General features: G+C 32.1%; 2 protein-coding genes across 2 annotated transcripts in view; one reads left to right on the forward strand and one right to left on the reverse strand.

Moving 5' to 3' along the window:
* The window catches only part of LOC128172387 (uncharacterized), a 172,808-nt gene extending 147,557 nt beyond the window's left edge, over positions 1-25,251 (forward strand). Inside the window, exons 9-10 of the mRNA XM_052838182.1 lie at positions 19,462-19,691; positions 25,015-25,251. Of these exons, the coding sequence (XP_052694142.1) occupies positions 19,462-19,691; positions 25,015-25,251 (467 nt within the window). The remainder of the gene's footprint in view (positions 1-19,461; positions 19,692-25,014) is intronic.
* On the reverse strand, positions 3,262-6,847 carry LOC128172398 (uncharacterized). Its single transcript, XM_052838193.1, has 2 exons — positions 6,450-6,847; positions 3,262-4,277 (listed from the first exon to the last, which is right to left on the reverse strand). The coding sequence occupies exons 1-2, from the start codon at positions 6,820-6,822 to the stop codon at positions 3,298-3,300; spliced, it is 1,353 nt and encodes a 450-aa protein (XP_052694153.1). The 5' UTR covers positions 6,823-6,847; the 3' UTR covers positions 3,262-3,297.
* Positions 25,252-25,796: the final 545 nt, after the last annotated feature.

Genomic DNA, 25,796 nt, shown 5'->3' on the forward strand with positions numbered 1-25,796 from the left:
TAGATCTTTGATGTGCCCATCAGAAAACAGTGTAAATAAACATTTTTTTTCGTGCGAAATCCAGAAAGGTAGTAAATATTAATGACACACTGTGCAAAAGAAAATGTTATTTATCACTTTTTGATGAAAACTCAAGGTGCGTAAGGAGTACCCCCCCCCCCCCCCCCCCCTTAAAAAATGAAAAACAACAACATCACAAACACGCAAGCACAAAGAGGTACAAATGAATTTAAAAAAAAAACAACATGAGTATCTATGAGTTGTATTTATCTATTATAGTGTATGGAGTAAATATTACTGTCAACGCATTAAGATCTTTTGCAGTTTTAGGCTATGCCACGAAATGTAAAAATGTTTTTTTAGCTTCGTTTGCAATTTTTGATATTTTTAATGTTGTACTAGAATAAATGAAAAAAAAGTGTTCAATGATACGATATGCTATCATAATGGTATATTGCGCTATACTATGACTGTTTCACAAACACCCATTTGTGTAAGGCAAAGTTGAACATTCTGAAGTAAAACATATTGTTATTGTGTTATCCTGAGGTATTACATTTTTTTTTTCATTGAAACATTTATTGTTCACCATGAATACTCATAAAATAGATTAAGGTGTAACTTAAAAAAACAAACTAACACCTTGGAACAGTGAAATTTTGTCGTTTGCTATATTATGGTATGCTATCTAGTGTTTAGCTAAATAAGGATGAGGAGTACATGCATACCAGTAACTTTAACATCACTGATTTTTCCTTATTTTCATTTCAATTTTTACATGGCACTATAACATTTTGTGTCTGCCCCCTCCCCCACCTTCCTGATGCTAGGTGCCTGTTTGGACAACCATCCTAAAACGAAGCTATTTGTTGTACGATTCAGCGGAAATTATTAATTACTGCACCAAGCTATTCTCTACCTCTTCCGACAAACGTGTATTACGGGATCTGTATATAGTAATACGGAAGTAACTATACAGGATGTAATTAACATGTATTTTGGTCCTAATTATCGCCAAGCTCATATTAACCGAGTTTTAACATATGGTGGTGAAATTTAGAATTTAGAATCAAGGAAATCAATAAGCTAATTGAGAGTTCAATTGAAGGTATTATTTTTAGAGGTATTTAATATAATTATATTCACAACTTTTTCATACTGAGAATTCTAAAAGCAGTACAATGTTGAATGCCTTTTCCGCAGCTTGTTCTTGTTGCATGAATTCCAGAAGAAAAAACCTGACTACCCAATGAGTGATTGTGTCATTTATTGACCAGATAAATGACAGAATTATAACTAAAGCACATGAAATGTAGAATTACAATTATCATATTAGCTAATGTAATAACTGGGATAAGGTCTTATGATAAATTAAGGATTTAAGCCTAGAAATGTTAAATTGCAATTAGTGCTTATCCCAGTTATTATTATATAATGAATATAACACTTTTTGCAACAAGAAGGTGGCGTTAATAAAAAAGGGCTACCACCTGTAAGGATGAAATTTCACTAAATTTATAGCACAAAAACCATAAGAATAACAAGATATGTACATATAACCATACACATACATATATATACCCTTACATGCACGCATACATATATATAATTATATGTATACAGATGTACAATTACACACATTAATATACACAATTACACACATAAATATACATACAAATATGTATAACTATACATGTATACATTTTATCCTGACAATGGAGGAGGAGGGGAGGTGGTGGTTAATTTTGCACCTCGTATTGAAAAAATTTAATTAGAGCGGCAAAGGTTTTAGATTTCGAGAGTTCGATCCCGATCAAAATGAACTTGGAAGATAATACAAACAATACCCAGAAATCGGAAGATTTGAAAAATTAAATAGCTAATTAGCGAAGAAAGTTTGTATATAAAACATTTTATGGAACATAAAATTTTATTTATATTCACAACTTTTTCATACTGAGAATTCTAAAAGCAGTACAATGTTGAATGCCTTTTCCGCAGCTTGTTCTTGTTGCATGAATTCCAGAAGAAAGAACCTGACTACCCAATGAGTGATTGTGTCATTTATTGACCAGATAAATGACAGAATTATAACTAAAGCACGTTAAAAGTAGAATTACAATTATCATATTAGCTAATGTAATAACTGGGATAAGGTCTTATGATAAATTAAGGATTTAAGCCTAGAAATGTTAAATTGCAATTAGTGCTTATCCCAGTTATTATTATATAATGAATATAACATTTTTGCAACAAGAAGGTGGCGTTAATAAAAAAGGGCCACAAGGCATGCTAAATGCTTGCATGACGCATGCAGCGCCACCCAAGGAAAAGGTAATTTACCAATAACATTTGATAAAGAAAAATTAAAGCTATTAGCTTAACAAAAAAATAATAGAAAAAAAATTGACATTATGCGTACCCATATGATAAAATCAATAAATCTTTAGCAACTTGGTAAAGGTATAATACCTTATCATGTTGTTCATGACTAGATAAAACAATATGCAGCAATGAATAAAAAAATAACAACTGAATTTCACTCATGGACACATAAAAACATTAGCATATCACACAACCCTTAAAGGTTTAGACCATTATGATATGTTCATGACGTGACTAGAAGAAACTCTGAAAAATTAGAATTAATTCACCCGGCAAGTTCAGAAAAATTGCATAAACCATGCACTAGTATGATGATGCTATGTATACATAAATTAGAGTAGACAAATTCTAAACTCGTTTCAATGTTCTCAACTGCACACATATAACTCCTTATACAAGTATGATGAGGTCATGACCATGTAATTACATGTAATCTAGAAACACATTCTCAACTCATTTTAATGTTCTAACTGCACATAAAAAAAAATCGATGTACAAGTATGATGTTGTCATGACTACCTATACAAGAATAATGCAGACAAATTCTACGCTATTTCAAATGTTCTAACATACACACATATTCCTTGCACCAGTATAATTAGATCTGTTAAAGTCAGGACTAAATATAGAATAAATAGAGCAGACAAATTCTGAACTCTTTCCGATGTTGCAACTTTGCATATCTAACACCTGAATACAAAATTGCTACCTAAAACAGTGATTGCATGAGCAGTCACTTGTTTTCATATCTACTAGGTAGATTAAAAATAAACCATATATATATATATATATAACTAGGTATGACTTGTTACTGAGGGGGCAGCCATATGCTAAACCCTTACCAATATGAGTCGGTGGCAGAAAAGGTTTAATGATTACTAGTATATGTAATGATAATAGCCTAACAAGGTTTTAAAATTGAAAGGAATTCATTCTAATGTAACGCTTGATCGCACTGGAATGCCAACGACCAAGTTGCTGAATGACATTTTCGGCCAAACCACTCTTTGCAGCCTCTGTTGCAGCACCAATACGAAAACTATGCCCTGCATACTGTGATGTGTCCAAGCCAATGAATGATACGGCATGCTTTAATTGGGCTGTCACATAACTGTGAGGAACTGGACGCCCTGATTTAAATGTAAATAGTGGGCCAGAACTGTGTTTAAATTCAGTAGTGAATGTTTTCAAGGCTTGGACTGGGCAAAAGTTGTGGTTGAGGGCATTTGCAGACAGTGTTAATACTATTGGTTGACTGTTGGCAAAGTTTTTGGCATGCCTCAGGATAATCTGCACTGCATTATCATCCAAAAACTGAACATCTTGTCTCTGTATACTTTTGGCGTAAAAAGAGATGTTCCGTGGAACCAATTCGCCTAGCCGCATGAAGGCATGGAAGGCAAGAAGAAAAACAGCTGACAATAAAACTCTTACGTCATGTTCTTGGACTGTGTGTTGTAATGCAGAGAGCAATTTGATAAGAATAGATTTTGTAATTGGAAGTCTGGTGTCAACAGATTTTGAAAGATTGTGGGAACCCTTAAGATTTTTTCTAACTATGAAGGAATGGGTTGGGTCGAAAACGTTATACAATTTATGGACATAACTTAGAGCCGAAACATGTGAAGTGATCGTGGCTGGGCCTAAGCCTTGTGTAAATAAGTCACCTACGAAGTTACAAATAATGATTGCTGAAAAGGGAAAGGAAAAAGGTAGGTTATTAGAAACACAGAATTTGTGTAGTAGAGTCCAACTTCTGAGGTACAGTTGTTTCGCAGATGGGGACAAGGATGCCTGAAGGAGCTGTTGGCTTGACTGACTTAAATGTAGATCAGCTCGTTTGGCACTACTGTTGGCGTTGAGTCCAACCATGGGGCAATCTTCTTGGCTTCCTGGAATTTAAAACGGGAAAGATAATCCGCAAGTACATTTTGCTTCCCAGGAATGTGTTTTGCTTTGAATAAGATGTTTTTCATTGCTGCTACTACTAATCGACGTACAAGCTTCATCAACGTTTTGTCTTTGCATGATTGTTTATTAACTACTTGAACAACTGCTAAATTATCGGAAAAGAAGAGAATTTTTTGATTAGAGAGATGTGTGCCCCAAATTTCCATTAACAGGACAATAGGGAAAAGCTCCTTGATGGAAATGTGATAATTTGCATATATATCTAACCACGATTCAACAAACCATTTTGACCCATAGACTGCTGCATAACCCATGGAACCCGAAGCATCAGTGTACATATGTAGCTTATGTGAAGACTGCCATTCATCTTGATGAAAGATAGATTTGCCATTAAAATTATCTATAAACAATTGCCATGCTTTTATATCTGCCCGCTCCTCAGATGTAAAGTCTATTTCCTCAAATGGGTCAGATACATGACACGTTTAATCTATAAGGCGTCTAAGAAATGCGCGGCCAGGGGTGACTACTTGGCAAGCAAAGTTGAGTGAGCCGATTAAAGACTGTAATTCCTTCAAATGAACTTTTCTTCTATGTACCGTCTTTGCAAGGAGTTGTCTCAAGTTGACAAGTTTATCCTCTGGTAGTCTGCTTATCATATGTACTGAGTCTACTTCTATTCCATAGATGGTCAAACAAGTTGTCGGGAGAATAGTTTTAGATTGCTTAAGGGGTACTCCAAGTCTTTGACATAAGTTCTCAAAATTATTCACGTCAGAGAGACATTTTTGAGATGACGGTGGTCCTATGAAAAAGAAATCATCAATTAGATGAGACATACCCGAGGCCTTGTATTTATTTAACATAATCCACTGCAAAGACGTGCTTAATTTCTCAAATAACTGACATGCTGAACTAGCCCCCATAGGTAAACATTTGTCGAAGTAATACTGATTGTTCCACACAAAACCAAAGAAGTGATAATCTAAGGGGTGAATTGGAATGTTTCTGTACCCATCTTCAATATCTAGCTTGGCCATTAGTGCTCCTACCCCAAATTTCTTAATTAGCTGGATCACATTTTCAATAGATTCATACTGGACAACTGCCTTATCTCGAGGAATGTGTTCATTAACTGAGTTACCTTCTGGAAACGATAGATCATGGATTATTCTAAATTCTCCCTGTGACTTTTTTGGAACAAGCCCCAATGGAGAGCAGATAAAGTTATCAAAGGGTTTAGCAGTATAAGGACCAGAAATGCGATGGAGACCTAATTCTTTGTCTAACTTTTTTCTGACCACCATCGGACTTTTTCTTACCGATGAATGATTTTTCTTAGCAGAATTTGACTGAAATTCAGAGCACCCAAGCCTAAATCCAAATTTGAAACCATCAACCAGAAATGTTACCAAACTTTTGTCATAACCTTGCAATTCCTGAAGCAAAACATCATGCTTTATTGTTGTTGGAACTGAAAATCTTGGAGTTTGCCTTGTTCCTATCTGACTTGTCCCGGTTGCAGTTGATTTTGGGGTGCTGGCCATTGCATAGCTGGCACATGTGCTTGAAATTGCATGGTGAGTTTTTGCACTTTTTACCATTGTTGTAGCTAAAGCAAAAGAGTTGTGGTGATCTTGCACTATACTGGGTGTATGAAGAGGGACGAAAGGAATGAGTGAGAGTGGAAGCTTTGACCATGTACTCTTTGATGGGGACTTGCCAAGGTACCTTATGTGACTGACGCAGCTTACGGAAGTTCTCGTCGTAATATCTCCAGGCATTGTCACCATTGGAGCTCCCGATTTCCCTAACTGTGAAGCAGTATTTTAGCAGATTGGCAGATTCTTGGGGCAACTTTTCTGTGTATATGGACATGAATATCAGAAAGGCTGAAGTCCATTGATGTAAAGACATAATTGACTGTTTGAAGGGCTGAGAATTAAATTGAATTGAATTATTCTCTATTTTGATCGATAAATCTTCTTGTTTGAAATTTGGTAGCAAACATTTAAGATCAATGAATTGATCATTCCAAATTTTGTTTTTGACACGAACCGGAACAGTTGACCCAAGAGGTATGCCATCTGCAACTGTGAATGGGACAGGATGAGGAGAGTAAGTGTTAGAACCTATATCTGCCACCGACTCACCTGAAAATAGCTGTTGAAGGTTGTTGAGTAGATTAGCATTATTCAAATCAATAGAACTATTGCTACTCGATGAAGCCTGCAGTTGTGTATCAGCAATAGGGGGGTTGCTTGTAGATGGCATTGCTTGCTGTTGTTGCCTGAGGATGGCTGCTGCCAACTGGTCATAGTCGATGAGTGGGTTGCTGGCACTGCTTACTGGTTGTGTGGTTGGATTCAAATCTGTATTGATTTGGCTGACAGGTTGTATGGACATACTCGGATCTGCAATGGTCTGACTACTGGCAATTGTAGAAGCATGACGAGAGGATCTCTTTGATGTCTTTGCTGGTGGAGTGGGTTTAGGAGCTGATGATTTTCTTTTCTTTGGTGGCATTATGTTCTACAATAAGTGAATAGATGGTGTATTGACAAGACAATAAGCAACCCATAATTTTATTATACATAGAGTGCAAGGTGCAAGAAGCCCAACTCTATATCTCATAATTAATCTGTTCTTGCCAATTTTTAACCAGCCATTGTCAGTAATATTTAACACGAAAATTATAAGTCATACAAGATAGACATGGCAGGCAATATTGGCTCAATAATTATATTTGTCATACTTCCTGACTCCCCAAAACAACCCGGAAGGCTAATTTATGGATAAACCTGTTGCCATACAAGGTAAGATCATAATTCCAGATCAAGCACATATGCAAGATCATAAAATTCTTCAGGCAACCATATTAAATAAATAAACAGACTTCACGACTCCGAGCACAAAGACAAGGACTCAAGAAGTTTAAATAAATAAACTCGCTGCCGCACAAAATATGATCATAATTCAAGATCAAGCACAGATGCAAGATCATCAACATTCTATAGGCAACTATTTTAAATAAATAAACAGACTTCCCGACATGTTCTAAGGAGTCTTGCCTCACACTGTGCAACATGTAAAATTAATGATGCTCAGACAACATGACTTGATTGACCCATGTAAATAACATACATGGCATGACTTAATGTGCCATAATTATACACTAATTGTCAATGGGCCATTATAAATGCATGTCCATACTTAATAATTTGAAATAAACTAACCCAGTTGGCATCTAATATTGATACAATAATACTTATCTAGGAGAATGCACAATAACCGCATTCCTTATGCTTCTCCAATATTTTTTCATTGGCGAAGGGGGATCCCCGGGCTTCAGGCTTCTCAGCGGAGGGTTGGCGAGGTGCACGCCATCTCTGCCTAAGTGGGACATATCTAACCAAAATCCCCTGTGTCTCCAGTAGAAGATGTTGCTCAATGTCTGTGTTTTTTGTGTTAGGAGATCATTAACTTCCGTCACACTCTCGTTGTATCCCGGGGGATTCGCGGAAGGATCCCTTCGCAGAAGCTGACCGATGATCACCACTCTTGTCCCGAAGCCGTATATCAGGTACTCGGCGAAGGAAACAATGTTGGTTACAATTTGTTTATTTGGTATAAAACCAATGTCATAGCCACCTATTTGTATAAAAAAACATATGAGGAGTCTCTGTAACGTCCCTTATTATTCGATGCAGGTCGTATGTTCGTAAACCTCCTTTGGCACAAACCGAGATATTATACCGGTCATCGTCTAGATTTAGGTTTTGCAAATTCGGGTTAACGGTCATAAATTCTGCCAGCCTTCTGATGTATGAGTGTCCGAGGAGACAGACGTGTGTTTTTGTTGATTCGGGATCCATCCCTGCCATGTTAATTGAAGATATCAGTAGACTTACTTTCTTATTTCACTGCACGCGTTAATTTTGCACCTCGTATTGAAAAAAATTAATTAGAGCGGAAAAGGTTTTAGATTTCGAGAGTTTGATCCCGATCAAAATGAACTTGAAAGATAATACAAACAATACCCAGAAATCGGAAGATTTGAAAAATTAAATAGCTAATTAGCGAAGAAAGTTTGTATATAAAACATTTTATGGAACATAAAATTTTATTTATGTTATAATTTTAGAATTATTGTTTTGAATATTTTAAACATCAGTTAAAAAGAACCGTTACATTTTGAATACTGCCCACATGCAGATTGGGTACTCATAATAATTTTTGAATAATTTCAGGAAATTCCAAAATTCTAATGGTATATTTTTGTTCTTAATTTGATAGATGTTTTACATAATTCTTTCTTGGATACTTTTTTTAGATGTAGTAGCGGCACTCTGTCCTCGATTTTTTCGGTATTTTCTATCATGTTACTGGTTTTTGTGTTGATAAAGAGTATATAATAAAGTGATGCATGAATAAACATCGAAGCGTTGTTCATGAGATCAAAATTCCCCTCCCTCTTTTTCTTCATATTTTGTTCTTAATTTATTTACTGTAAATGCTGATTTATTTTTTCCAAACCACAAAAAAAAAATTATCAAGATACTTTAATTTTTTTTTACACATGTTTAATAAGTATACCCGTTCTGATAATATTATATTTTTTTGTACTCTGTGTAAACTTAATGTGAAATATAGATGATAAATACCTTGAACAAATTCATTTGCAAGAACTAACAAAACCACGTGTATGTTTTACTGTGATCTGATATAATTAAATTTTATGTCGGAGGGATCTGTCCGACTTTTGTTAGTTTTCAGTGTAAAAAAATATAATTTTAATTTATGGATACAAACAAATCATGGCCCGCCATAGGCCAAATATTGGGATGTATAGAAAGTTAAATTTAAATAAATTAAAAGCTTGCGATATTAAATGAAAAGGTACATGTAAGCGTCTTATTTTAACCAAATGCATACTTTTTGGATTTTGTAAGACCATTCTTCATATTCTGCTTTGAAGTTTCCTGGAACTCAATCACACCCAAATGAGAGTTTCAAAACTAACAAAAGAAATGCATAAAAAAAAGTAGACAGTGATGAAAGATCAAACAAACTGGTTTTGTTTTGTGACTGTTTGATAAAAAAAACGTGACCAATACAGAGAAAAGGGAAAGTTTTCTTTCCTATAAATCACCATAAAAATAATCTAAGACAAAAAAGAAATTGAAAAGAGAATCGCGTCCCGCAGTATATATATATATATATATATATATATATATATATATATATATATATATATATAATCAAAAAAGAAAAAGAAAATGAACAGTTCCAAAGTTTCTATTCACTAGCGCTTTCTGGATTTACATCCTTCTTCAGGTGAATGTACATAATTTATCACTTAACTTATGTACATTCACCTGAAGAAGAATGTAAATCCAGAAAGCGCTAGTGAATAGAAACTTTGGAACTTATCATTTTCTTTTTCTTTTTTGATTATTTAAACTGTGTGATATCACCTTTCACTCATTTTGGATTATATAGATAGATAGATAGATAGATAGATAGATAGATAGATAGATAGATATATATATATATATATATATATATATATATATATATATATATATATATATATATATATATATATATATATATATATATATATATATATATATATATATATATATTATGATTGAATACAACTTCATTATTATTTTCACGAAAACAATATATTCCTTAAATTAATGTTATCTATTTTTTCTTCTCAGATGACATTGTTGACAATAGTAGGTATTCGAATGATCTAATGTGACAGTTATAAACAAGCTTGCTGCATTTATATAAATCAATTTGTCTTTTTTCAGGTTTCGTTTCTTCTCTTGAAAATAAAAAAAGGTATATATGTACTCAAATAGGCTTAGTTACCTGAACATGAAAATGTCTCCATCAATATTAGAACAAATTTATTGTTTGAACTGGAGTAAATATTTTGGGATCCGGATGGCCTTTGTACAGAAATGAAATCTTCTGGTTTTATCATTAACAGTAATATATTATAAACACGAATTGAAAACAATTAAAATAACTTAATTATATAAACAGCGATCATTTCTTCTTTCTTACCTTACTTACATTTTGCAATTTGCTTACAGGGAGACCAGGTGTCTTATAAATGTGATTGTATGTTAACGTTGCTTAAACGAATGCTTAGAAGTAATAACCAAACATAAAAAATGATAAGAATGGCATAGTATGTTACCTAGAACAATTATTTCTTTAAAACCAGAACATCATATATACATAAAAAATGAATGCAAATAACAAATGAAATTGAACTTTTGTGAAGAAATATATGACAATTAAGATATATGTAAATTGTGTACTAAGTGTATACATATATTTATAGTTTTTTGAAGTGTATATGTCAGTATGTGTTTGTTTTTTATGAATAAGTGTACGTTTGTCTTGCAGCTATTATTCTTATGATTAACAAAGGTCCAAAGCAGATAGAAAGACCAGAGTCTCAATTCCTCAAAGAAACCCTAGGAAGACTGGTTTAAAAATCCTCCGAGCAGAAAGAATCATACTGACGATATATCCAAATACAGCGTTGATCTAGGGACATTTAAGGAAACAATTAAAACACGGTGCATGTATTAAATATGATATGTGATCTCTTCTGATATTCAGGAAGTCTTCATCGAGCAGTTGTATTGATATAAAAATTTAAACTCAACGAATAATCATAAAACTGTTTTGTTTGACCATAAGAGCTATATGTTGATGGATCCATATAAATAATTGAGTCTATCCGAAACCTACAGATGTCCACACATTATATATTTTACAACTGTCATTTTATAGAAAAAAAAACCATTTATTTTTATTGAATCAAAATTTTAGTGAAATATAAAGATATTTAGACAGTGGATCTAACAGGGAACCAATTATGAAGGTTTGCATGTGTTTAAAGAGTTAGCCTTTATTTTTGAAAGAAAACACATTTAAGAAAATTGTTTTTATTTTCAAAACCTTAAGATGATGTAATTATATTCTTGTGCATGTCACTTATTCGAAATGCACAGTCTAGCGTATTTGCCGAAAAATAATATTTCCTTAAACAGAAAATGGATGTTGTATATAAACATGAACTTAATCAAATTGTAGATGAAATGAATATGTTTTATGATATACATTAATCTGATATGTCAATTATTTCAAATTCAAGTCTTGCGGATTTGCCGGATATGTCAATTATTCGAAACTCACAGTCTAGCTGATTTGCCGGAAAATAATATTTCCTTAAAAAAGATCGATGTTGTACATAAACATGTACGTAATTAAATTGTAGATGAAATGAATATGTTTTATGATATACATTATTGTGACAAGTCATTTTATTATTTTCATTGTCTCTGTGATTGTTGTTTTATTATTTGACAATGATTATATAAATTTGTCGATTTGTTGTTTTTTTTCAAATAAGGTTTAAAATATAAATGACATCATCATGACATCGGTCAATTCTATCCATGTCACATTTTATGGCATTATATTTCGTTATTGCTTATCAATGTATTTATTTAATGCAGTAACCATGTTCATCAATATACTCATTTAATGTAATACCTTTTTTGAAAGTTTTGTTTTTGTTCAGAAAATAAAACAAACTCTTACTAAATGAATGGATTATGAACCTCCTCCAAAAAATGTTAATTTAAATACAGTCAGTCAATGTTAAGTAGATGAGCAGCTGGCTTATTGATGTGAAGGAAATCCACAGGCTTAACAAGTAAAAACTATGATAAGAAAGGTTTTTTTTCTTTTTTTGTTTGTTTGATTGGTTTTTTTTAATAAAATAAAATAAAGTTTTTGGATGTGTTGTACTAGTTTGCAGTACAAGGTTTGTTCGATATTTAATACGTATTGAAGCTCAGCGCAGTAAGACTTTGCACGATTATGTAGTTGATGATACTCTTTAAAAAAAACATTCAATACTTTTAATACGATATAATCACTAGTTTTTTTTTTGTTATTGATTCGTTCCCATTTTTTTCTCCGCGTCTTTAATAGAACTGCACCAAATCTTAATGAAGACTCAAAGTTAAAGGACACTCCAAATAACCTTTAGAGGAAGTATATGCTTACTTATAACTATTTTTTTTAAAATAACTGTTCAATTCCTTAAAACAATAATTATTGTTTAATTATGCAATTTTTGAAATTAATTGGTGTTGTTTACCAAATATAGCACAGAATAATGCATTCTTTGAGTCAAGTACTTATTTTTTTTCAATTTTGAAATTAATTGGCATTTTCTTCCAAATATAGCACAACATAATACATTGTTCTAGTCAAGTACTTGAAAACAAAACAACAATAAGATCAATTTTATGAAGTACATTTAAAACCGGATAAAATCAATACCAAGTTGAACAATATAATTAATTGCAGACCCTTGAACGTTTTCAAGTGTCAATTACGAGAGCCTCTCAAATCTCAATACATACGAGGATTGTCCAAAAAGTTCGTGGACAATGGAGTTTTTGTATATATAAACGGGTTTATACATACATATTGTATATATAAATCTTTGTACACAATCTAAACACACAATTAACAAACACATTTGTTTGTTATTTATTCCTTCTAAAAGAAAAAAACAGATCACATGGACTTTTGATGGGTTTATACGATATGTTTAAACATTAATGAATAAGTTATAATTACGTACGGGTGAACAGCTGGTCCCAGAGTTTACCTTGTATTATAATTTCATTTTAATATAAAGCAGTCGTGGGCATTATCGCCAAAAAAAAATAAAACTCACATACACATGTATAGTATTTTTCTTGTGTAATATTTTTGTTATCTATTTACAACCGTGTAAGCAATGTTTTGTCTTTGATAATTGTATGTAATTAATGCACTGTAAAGAAAACAAAAGTTTTATTTATTGTGAAGTTAAAATTATCATAAATCGATATTCTTGAGCACTTTTGAGCAACGTGTAATTTAATTAATTTAGGTTCGCCTTCTTTAAGTGTATTTTTTTTCGAAGAAACACACACATAGTCTTTGCCTACAAATGATTTGAACTTATCATTAAATCATTAAATCCAAATTTATCATTCAGTGCAGTTGAATACAATTTTTCCTTATTTCATAACATGTTTTGGTGTTTGATTCAATTCGTTCTTAACACTTAATTAACCTATTATTTCCATGACAAAAAAGCATTTGCACTTGTACACTTTTAACAACAAAAAAAGCAAAATTCTAATATGTGCAATAAGGTCTGACTATAATTTTGTAGTCTTAAACTTTAATATCCCCGATTTCAAAGGGCGTGATCACGATTTTTGTTATTTTATTGGATAAAGTGTTTCCAATGCTTTAGCGTCTTCAATGCTTTAGTAAGGTATTACAATTGTTAACTAAAATTTGAGTGCAGTTGTTCAGCTATATGCTTAAAACTCTTTGCTTTGTTGTGTTAAAACAGTTAACGTCATATGTTTGGATACATTTTTAGTGTTGAAGTGAAAATTGCAGTTTTGAGACCCAAAATGAAAGTGATAAACGTAAGAAAGTGTTTTTATGCTCGAAACGAATTGAATGATGCAAAAAATATGCTTGACAAATAAATGTTTCATTGGCATACGACAAAGATTTGTAAGCTTTCTTCCTTGCTTACAGCTCATCAACTGACAAGCAAATTACAGTTGATCATAATTGATTCTAAAGCAATTTGAAAAATAAAGTGTACAAACATTTACTATTGCAATTCATTATACACTCGTGAAAAATATTTGTTATGTCTTACGATATCATTTTTGTTAAAATTTTTATAAAAGTTGATAAAATAATGGGATGTAAATATATTGCAAGCAGATCCCACGAATGTTATGTTAAGTACATTGAACATAGATCACTGCAAATTGAAACGTTTAAAACACTTTAATATAAATTTATACAGTATGACGAAATTGAGAAAGGGGATCTTTAAGGTTCAATATAACGTTTGAATCCCCCTGCAGATATTTCGCTTTGTCCTTTATATGATAGGATACGGCATGTGTGTACATAACATTTGGCACAAAAAACCACTCATTTATTTATTTTTGTGATATCTTAAGGTCATATTTTTAATAAATTGTTCGTAGTTACTAATTAGAACAATTTCCTGTTGTTAGATGTATGGAAACATTATAAATTATAAACATATTTCATGAGGTTTCAATTTATTTTTTAAAGTGTTTCCTTGTTATCGTGTATTAAGCATAAATAGTAACAGTCTGTGAAATATAAGTCAAAGGCTTTGCTAATAAAAACTGCAATTTTGACGTATATGCAATGAACAAAATGAAATATGAGCGTTCGGTAAACGCTTAAAGAACGTTGAGTACAAACTGAGCGGAGTGAAGAGTCCAAAACTGTAAACGATGAACGTATGGTGAGTGAACGGCGAACGCACGAAAAGCGCACGCTGGACGCACGATAAGCGAACAGTTGGCGAATGCAATAATGATAAAGTAGAACGTATCAGGGACTGAAACCATTATTTATATTTAACTTGCCAGTTTTGCATAAAATGAATAAATTGTATAAGAGAACGATTTTAATTGTGTTTCCGTTGTTTCCACTTTCGTGGATTTCCTTCTCACCATCTGCTTTATCATATTAATATCAGAGACAATGATGTAAATGAACAAATTGTTGTAATTATCATATAAAATGATATAACAAAACAATTCCAACTTGTTTGTTATATAGCCTTTCTACGTTTATGCATTTCCTCTCCACAGTCTGCTTTATCAGATCAAATATTAGAGAAACGGATATAGCCAATTAAATGACTTTGTGGGAAATGAATCATTGTATAACTTAGGCCAACTTGTTTGTTGTTGTTTGTTAGTTTTAAATATATGTATGTTGAGTGCATTTGTTAAAGATTGGAACACGTACGTCAGCAATGAAAATTGATGTTTAAAGACATGCAAAGACAAACAATTAGATAAACGTATTTTTTTTTTAATTCTCTGAACCCCGAGATTCTTTAGTAGTAGTTACATGTATTAAGAAAACATGTATATGTTTCTAAAGGCATTATACCAATATTAATAAATGTATTTGCTATTAGTCATAATGATTTTGTATGTTAATCATCAATATCAATAAAACTTGGTCAGGTAGTACTTATTTCAAGAGGTTTTGAAAAAGATTTTTTTAAACATGGGGGCACATGCATTTGTTTACATTTTATCAAAACGGCATTGTTTAAGAACGATCTCACTGTACATATTAATGATATAACATGCATGCACTGGTTCATTTCTTTGATTAAATGTAAAAAAAAGTTAAACACTTTACAGAAGTATATAGTAAACTCAAACTCTCAAATTACAATCTAAATATGTTTAAGTATCGGTAAAATGGGCTTATTTTGTATCAGATTTTTAGACTTTAGACTACGGATTATTTTATTATGCCATTCAGTCATATCTTGTCAAAGTCTTATTTACATTTCGAAGTTACTATTTTATAACGATCATCTTCACCTGTAGCAAAACCGCGGCTGGTTCTCTGCACATCGTACTCTGAGAAACTTTAGAATTGGTTACACCGGGCAACACATGCAGTAAGACCAATACCGTCTCTTGATTTCTAGTTGCAAAGGTTTTCTTTCGGGTACTTTTCTTAAATTAGATCGCTGTCTTAACAATACATGTACAACCACATAATATGTCTGGTCTTGATAGAAACATAACTCAACACTAGCAGGGTTGTTCTTTCATGTGTGAACGTTCTCTTTTCTAAGAAAATAATATGTATAAAATACTAAATTTAAATAAACAGTGTCATAACACGTCATCTTTAGTCACCAGAATACTTATGACAATGATACTAGAAGCTTGAACACTTTGTCAATATTTAAAAAAATAAAAGTAAAGTAAAGTAAGTAGAAAGCCAATTGTAAATATATGTAGCACAACAACAGAACTGCTTTGTTATTTTGTCTCACCTTATATTTTCATAATCAATATATTTTTTTTTCAAATATCTAAAAAAATTGGCAATTTAAAATAATACGCTAATATGACATCATCGTTCATAAAAATAAGTAATATTAATTAGTTACAGTTAAGATAGATGATTTACAGTGATTAACACATGCAAAAGACTCTACTTTAACCTGTGTTACATTGCATATTCGTTTGTTACATGTCCTTCGTATGGTCAGCTTTCTTCGATCAAATATAGCTCTGTTGAGTGCATATAACCTTTTTTTTTTTTTTTAAAATTCAGTATATGGAAACCTTGTGTAAACTAAGTGTCAATACCGAGGACCTTCTAGTCCGTTCTTTCCTTAAATTTAATGAAAAGCATGATTTCTAGCAAGGAAGTTTAAACACACGTAAACTTTGAATAAAAAGTCACCAAACTCATAAACCATCTGTGAATTGAAACTATTTACACTAACGTTCCTTTTTCGTTTATATATATATATATATATATATATATATATATATATATATATATATATATATATATATATATATATATATATATATATATATATATATATATATATATATATATATTAGACGATATCTAATTATTCATTACAGATATTTCTAATTTAAGAAAATCATATTGCAGGTTGTAAAAATAGAGTACTGTGGAGTTATTAGATTTTGTGGTGGCAGAATTTTCGTGGAATTTGTGGCTACCTCTCATCTACAAATATACACCCCCACAAAGTAACAAACTAGGGCTATAAAGTCATAATTATTTTGTATGTATACGCAAATACACGAAATTACGTCCCTTCGAACCTGTAAAGATTAAGCAATCCACGGAAATTGCCCCCCACGAATTTTAATGATTCCATAGTATCTGTCAGCTTTTTTTCATTCATAATGTTTTACTAGCTACTGCAAATAATAATTATATGTTTAAGTCCAGATTACTTATTACGTTATTATCAATATTCACAGACGTCTCTCTCTCTTTCTCTTTCTTTTTTTATCTCTCTCTATTTCTCTCTCTCTCTCCTCTCTATCTCTCTCTTGAAGTTGTATAACTATTTTTTATTAACGTTAAATATGTCTAATATTACTTTTCTTCTAGAATTCTACGATGACAGATTCATTTTTATATTGCACTATGTAGATGTGCATTTGTTATTTAGACATTTTCCAATTATTAGCTACTTTAAGTACAACATCAATATATTGGATTTCTATAAAAAAAAAATGTTAATATCTGTTTAGGGTTAATAAATTTGAAAGACATTTTTTAAGTTAATTTAATCCTGATAATATGTTTCGGCTCCATAGATTTCGTACTTAACTTTTGTTTCCTGTCTTTATTTCCTGTATCGTAGTGTTTATAGCATATAATTCCCGGTCAGTTACTATATGCTGTAGTTGAATTTAAATTGCACGCTATGCATTCGCTTTTGAATATGTTATTTGTGATTTTTTACATGGGACTTTTGGCGATTTCAAAAGCTTATGGTAAGATTACATTTTCATGATGTCATCTTACTTTGCTATAGTATTGAATAATAGTTTTCATTAATTTCAATATTTTTATTAACGTACAGTGCATAGCATAATCAAGACGAATATGTACATATACTGCTTATCAATAATATAAAAATAGTGCCTGTTTTGGAGGGTAATAATTATAAAATAAAATCAACATCCCAGAAAACCATTGTCAACCGACGCGTATCCTCCCCAACAGGCACTATTTATTTTATCATACTAAAATGTCATAGTCGTTTTCTATAGAAATGACTTGACTTTTACAACAAACCGTACGCCCATCATTTACGCGCATGTAATAATTCGTTATGTTACACGTAGCCAAGTGTGTTGCTAACGCAGAGGATAATAGAGTGGATTATCAACTGCATCTAAACCGATCAGATTTCTGTATTTAACATTAAAGTGTATTAATATATTTTACAACCTTAATACATGTACATGCATTTACATGTGTAGCACTCAATATGGATGAATATATACTGTGTAAACAATTTAACTATCACATGTTTTTGTGTATTGTGACTTTATATTTTTTTGTAAATTTCTTTTACTAATTTGCATTTTATATAATCAATAATGTGACGACAGATATGACGGTAACGCTGTTGACGGACGTAAATCTGACCTGAGCTTGGACAGTGGTCAATGTTGGCCATAGATTATGTGCTAGGAATGATGAACCTTTATTATTTTTACAGAACGTAAATCAAAACTTTAAAAAAAATCACATCGAAATAATCATTTTGAGAGATTCTATGAACGTGTGTCGCTAACAAGCGTCGCAAATACTGTTTTCATATTAAAGGGTGCTTTTACATAATGTTTGAGTTTAAGTCATCGGAGGCCAGTGGTGACTTGGCCAATCTCTTCAAACATTCATGTTCCCTCGCCAATTCTTTTATAATGCTAATTAGATACTATCTGAAGTTTTTGTATCCGGTATTTGTTTTCATTAATTTATGCATAAAAGAGTAACTGTGAAAATATTCCGCCGTATTCATATACGTTGTAGAGTATAATTAAACTTCACGAGATGAATTTACCTATAGAGATGTTACCCATGTTTTTATTGATAGAAGTGTTTGCGATTTCACAGGCTTATGTATAGTTTACATGCATATAACGAATTGTCATTAGAAATTCAATTAAACAGCTAGTATGTAATGTAATTTTTCCTTTTACATAAACAAAATTATTATTGAGGCGGTTATCTACCTGTATTTTTCATCATTATAATGTTATGTAAGTTGCATTATTAGTTCACTTATTTCGTAAATGCTGATTGTTTGGTACTTTCATAAATCATATTTACATTTTATTACCGAAATACATTGCTTTAAAACACTATTTTAGATAAAAAAAAAAAACAATAGGATAAAAAATAACATAATTAATAAACGTTCAGTAGTTATTCATATAGAATAATGCATTTGATACATTCAGGTTTTTATAAAAAAAAATCATTTAGAAGATTTGACTTTTTATAAAATGAAATGACAACAACTGCTCGGGCAAATCAAACAAAATCCCACTTTAATTGTTTTTGTTTATAAGGAATGTTCATAAGTAAATGTTAGTTTAAATGAACCTACTCAATGTTGTAAATGTAAATAATGTTGTTTATATGGACTTCCGTGTTTGTTGCCAGTTAACGTTGCCCTCAATAAACCATCATACCAGCTCGATCAATTCCTACCACGTGACGACACGTATGACGCCAGTAACGCTGTGGACGGACGTAAATCTGACCTGAGAATGCACGCTGGGCAATGTGCGATATCATTCTTATCAACAACCGCCACCTGGTGGGTGAACCTGAGCAGCATCCACAGGATTCATCACATCACTATCTTATTCAGGACGAGCAATGACGGTATAGTCACAGTCATTATGTACCTTGGAAATGATAGCCTCTGTGGTGTAAACTGTCATCATGCATATACGTTTTTTATTTACATGATATCATTTGGGTTTTATCAAATTGCTAAAGCTGTGTATGATTTCCCTGTTAGTTTAAAAGATGTAATAACGAAAAACATGTTGTTAGTTTTAGTGTAATACAAACTGGAGAAAATTAATCTGTTTTAAAGACTGCAATGAACATGAACAGTAACTGAAAAAAATGATCAAACATATTTACAATTTTTAAATTAAAATTACAAATTAAAAAGAAAATAAGACATTGAGTTCAAAAGTTTGCTTTATTCACTTTATAGATATATTTATTCATGTTTTAAAATGAGATAATATGTCAGGAGTCATTTGAGGTAAACTTTGCGGTTACGCTGAGATTACTTACATATTTGCATCGTGAAATGGATTAAAATGATAATGTAGAAACACCAGATTACACATCTAATTGGTTATTTTTTTCCTGTGGATTTTAAAGGTTTTGATAAAAGTGTTCTGTTGCATTATAATAGTCCATTTTTCCCTATTATTGCAATTTATTTAAAATAGTTTATTAGCTATTAATAGTAACAAATCATGAGAAAGGTTATGACATTACTTTCGAAAATGTTAGGTATAAACAACATTTAAAATAATCACATACAAAATATACATATTTTTCACGAACTTTTTCATATTTCCTTAAAAAGAAAGTTTGATCATCATACACTTTTTCCTTCTGTAGTTATAAAACCCGTCTGACAAATTCATTTGAAGTTTATAACAGACTTAAGTATGTTGAACAGAATAATATGTAGCTTTAGTAAAATACCTTAAAACTGCAAGCCGAAAACCTGACCTTAAGGTTCTGAGTCTTAATTGACGATTTTTGTCAATCCTCTATATATGAAAATACATCAATGCATGACCTAAAGTAAAAAGGTAACGGTATGAACGACATGAAGTTTTCATTAATAAAGATTGTCTAATAACGAAAATGTCCAGTGCTATCAAAATTATACAACAACAGTTCGCGCAAAGTTTTAACTAAGCAGACTTGTGTCTCATCTAAAACCGCAATTTATCGAATCATAGCAGGTAGACAACATAAAAATCAAACGATAACCTTGTTGTTAACTTTTTTTTAGATTGTACTCAAGCATACTTTAAACCCTTAGATGCAGATTAACACAAACAATCTCTAACATATATGCATGACTAACATGACGACTAGATAAACTTACTGTATGTAAAGAGATTATTCTTACAATCACGATATACTTCTTGGTGTGTTTTAGAGTGACACTTGAATGGTCAGATGTGAGTTTTACCTTCTGTTAATAACATCTATTCGAATTATGAGCGACAATTAGATATATGTTATTCTTGAAAATAATCTTTATAGTACAAACATTCTTGCGTTTATTAAAACAAACCAATGATTGTGTTAAAGAAGGCGCTAGCATGATGAAGAAACCTTCGTATGTAAGCTCCTCTAAATCATGTGAAGTGTTTTCAGGGTCAGATATTAAATGGATTAGGGCTTTTTGATTAACTTAGGAAATGTTCAATGTTATGTACATTGTACCAACCACGGTTATTAGGGTCTTCCGTCTTCAGCGGAAGACCCTACTATTATTCTATTGTTTCTTTTTCACTTTTCTTATTAGGGTCTTCCGTCTTCAGCGGAAGACCCTTCTATTATTCTATTGTTTCTTTTTCACTTTTCTTCTTAATATTCTTTTTTTTTCTTACCGATTTTGTGCAGACGATTTCTCGGAGATGGCTGGGTCGATTTCGCTCAAATTTTCAATATAAACGTGTTTTTATCTAAAGCTGATACTTTTTTTTTCATTTTGAACAAACACTTCCGGTCAGAAGTTATCGTCCGTTTACGATTTTCAAAAGTCAATTTTGTCTGTCGGGTTTCTCAAAAACGAGTAAAGATAAAAGGCTGAAATTTTCAGAGATGATAGATCTACCGTTTTTCTAATGTACCTCGGTATAGAGAATGTCCGCCGTCACTACCGGTCGTCACCGGAAGGAAATTTCAAAAATTGAATTTTTCGACTTTTTTATTTTTAATATTTTTCTTTGAAATTTTAAAACCTTATAGTGACCCTTTTACTGATTAAGAATATGTAAATAGTTTTTAATTCGATCAAGGCATTCTCGAGAAATTAAGCGTCAAAGTTCTGAAGCGGAGTCCGAGTACCTCAGTCGTTATAGTCGTGGACATGGCCCAGGCGACCCGGGTTCAAGCCTCGAGTGCCGCAAAATTTTTTTCTCTTTTTTTCGCTTAGATCTACGATTTTATCTTTGAATTGATAAGTTTAATCTTATCTTTTCAAAAATTGGACGGAAGACCCACTCGTTGCTCGCAACGAGATCGAATCTAGTTATTCTTTTTATTCTTTTTTTGTCTTACAAATTTTGTGCAGGCGATTTCTCGAAGATGGCTCATTCGATTTTCTTCAAATTTTAAGGGATGATGTGTCGGCATCTGAAGTTTGTACCGCCTTTTCAATTTCTTAAAAATCACTTCCGGTCGGAAGTTACCGTCCGTTTACGATTTTTAAAAGTCAATTTTGTCGGCTAGAGATCTAAAAAACGAATAAAGATATAGGGCTGAAATTTTCAGTGAAGATAGACATCACTTTTACCTGTTGCAACATGGTCATGAAAACGTCCGCCGTCACTTCCGGTCGTCACCGGAAGGAAATATAAAAAATCGATTTTTTCAACTTTTTGCTTTTAATATATTTTTCTAATGGGTTGATTCTTTTACTGAATCAGAGTATGTAATTTGTTTTGAAATCGATTGATGTGTTCCCGAGATATTAAGCATCAAAGTCCTGAAGCGAGAGTCTGAGTAGCTCGGTCGTTAGAGTCGTGGACATGTGCCCACGCGACCCGGCTTCAAGCTTCGGGTGCCGAAAAATGTTTTCCTAATTTTTTTTTTTTGCGTTGATTAACAATTTAGTCTTAAAAGTGAAGGATTTTATCTCATTTATTCAAAAATCGGACGGAAGACCCACTCGTTGCTCGCAACGAGAAAGATCTAGTTAATAATATTATCATTACTTGTGTACCTTAAAGGACATATCGCATGTTTTTCAATTTTCGGAATTTTTTTTAAATAAAACCATTCTATACTCATTAAAAATGAAGTTTATTAACGTTTTCATAAAATATTCTGCCTAATTCGTGAGTTTGAAAGCGATGAAATTCAAATGTCGCGATATGCATATTTTCTCTCTCGATCTACCCGCCATGATGTGTGACGTCATATGCGACCTCGAGCGAGAATGTGCTGTTATCCATGTTTGTAATTGGATTAGATTTAAACGACAATTAAACTAATTATCACCTATTAAATTGTCGATAACGGGACATGATGGTGTTCTGTGCCTCCTGCGGGTGATTTCGCCACCGAAAATGGGGATTTGGACTGTTGTTTTTTTAAGTTTCCCTTACGAAAGTATGCGGAAATCTTGTGACAAATAGGGGTCTATCTGTCGACGAGAGGATTTATAAATAAACATTCAATTCATTTATTATAAATTATATGGTACATTTTTGTAATTACAGTTTCATAAATAAATCGTATTCATTTCTCAAAAAGAAAAAAATAGAAGTTTATGCACAGGGGCCTGTGTACAAAACGCAAGTTTTTCGGAGAAAAATAACGCAATTTTGGATACCGCCTCACTTTATTAGCTGTTTTTTTTTCTTATTGTTAAACTATACGTTCATGTATGCATTGGTTTTGTATACATGATTTCTTCATTCATACATGTAGCTCACCTCTGCAGAAATCATAATTTTAGTACGGTAGGTGAGATTTCTGTGAGTTTTATTTTTTTGTGGGAGAAGTCATGGATCGAGTTGTCGATATTGATTGTTTACGCGAGAAATAGACAAAGTTTGTTGATATACATTTATACGTAAATGGATAAAAAAAAAATACGGAGATTGGGTTTTGCAGAAAAAAACAATAATTTAGGAAAACGTTCTTGTCTGCTTTTATAATCCAGTGTAATATAGAGTAAACAACCTTAGAAAGTTGTGATCAGTTACTGCCGAAGAAACAAACTTCTTGTGCACCACAGTTTTACAATAATGAACATTCTGATTCGTAAGGAACGCCAAAAACCAAGACTGTTGTAGATTTTAATAAATAAACACCTTTAACAGATTTATTTGGCCTACAATCCTTACTAAGTTGTGTTTACAATATATATTTACACGTCGATCAATTTGATCGTAATTGCCGACTTCATCGTCGCTTTTTCGGCAATATCATCGTTTTGTATCCGTACTAGTGGCTCAAACATGTACGACTGAATAATAAGATTCTTTTAATTTAGTCAGCATGTAAAAAAACCAACGTACATGGTGAATGAATGTCAAAATTAAAAGAAGATAATGCTAATCCTACAATTTGTTTACAATCAGCTGTTCGAAGAAGGTCGCATGAGACGTCACTGTACCACGTGACACGCTATCTAATTAACGAGTTTTTAAACGATCGGGGCTATAATTTAAATTGATATTATGGCGTATTACCGCTTTTATACCGTTAACAAACCGTTAGGAGTAATTATTAGATACACAAGGAAGCCAAAAAATGTAAAATGTCGTATACTTTAGAAACATGCGGTATGTCCTTTAAGGTTCAAGTGATATTTTGTTAAACAAGAAGGTGTTAGGTGCCTTTTTCATGTTATTCCTGTTTGGATTAAGCGTGCTGAGTTTTTAAAAGCAGGCTCAGACAGTCCTGATCGCCACACACTCTCTGACTAATCTGACTAATTGTTTAAATATATTTTTTTCACCAACATTTTTCTCTAACAACCATCATATATGATACATGTACCTGCTGAACAATTGATATAAAAATTTTAATTTTCAACAGAGCGCAACCAGTGTTGATTATAAAACCTGTTAAAATAGTTAATATACATATCATCATTTTTTGTATATATTGAAGTGGTTTAATAATACGTAATTTTCCCCCAAAGATTTTCTCAGGGGTAAACCCCCACGGTTATATTCGATGTTATGATAAGCTGGCATTATTTTAAAGACAAATATATGAAATTTGCATATATTTTCCATGTAAGTGAGTGTTAAACCACTTATATATCTTAATCGATAGGTGCATGAGGAATGTGTAATTCCTATTCATAAACCGAGTTGATATTTAACGATTTTGCAGTAATCAGTGTAGAAAAATCGTATAATCTTGTTTTTTATTGGATCGATAAAATAACTTACAGATTCTTGGTATCTGAGGGAGTTATCAAAGCATTTTCTTGGATTCTCCGTGTATGTCTCCAATACGACGGATAGATTACAGGGGACATTGTGTTTCAAGGACAACAACTTCACAATAAACACAATACCTCCTGTCTTCACAACAAACTGTTCTGTCCAGGGACAATATGTCATCTACTACAACGAGAGACTACCTGGAGTTGTCTACCCTGTCGGTTATGCTAGTAATGTAAATAATGACCTTTGTGAAGTAGAGGTGTATGGTTAGTGTTCTTTATAATTTCAACAATCTTTGAAAAGTGTTTTAATATATTTCAGAATTGGTCACATACTTACCTTTTATCGTTAAAACAAGATACAGTAAACTAGTGTGTAGACCCTGTGGATTTAATCAGTAATGTGACAACGTGTTGTCAATTTCAGTAAAACTATCAAATCTTGTTCAATCATTTAAAGTATGTATTTTTTCTCGGATTTCGCCCCCCCCCCCCCACTAAAAAAATAAAAAAAAAAATAGTACATTGTAAGATGTTATGTTTAGCAATAGTTTTTATTGATGTGAATTATTAAAACTAGGCACACATAACCGTTTGCTATTTAATCAATATAAAGATGACTAAGAACAGGAATAAAGCATTCCAAACATTTCATTAAGCATCAACATGACTGAATCCTCTTACTGTAAGGTTGATTGATGTTACATTTATGTTATGGCGGAGTTAAAGTGGCCAGATAGTATAACCATATGCCATTATATAAATAGTGCCTGTTTGGGAAGGTAATTGTTGAATTTGACACCCCGAGACAACCATT

The sequence above is a fragment of the Crassostrea angulata genome, chromosome 2 (genome assembly GCF_025612915.1).
Source record: "Crassostrea angulata isolate pt1a10 chromosome 2, ASM2561291v2, whole genome shotgun sequence".
NCBI lineage: Eukaryota > Metazoa > Mollusca > Bivalvia > Ostreida > Ostreidae > Magallana > Magallana angulata.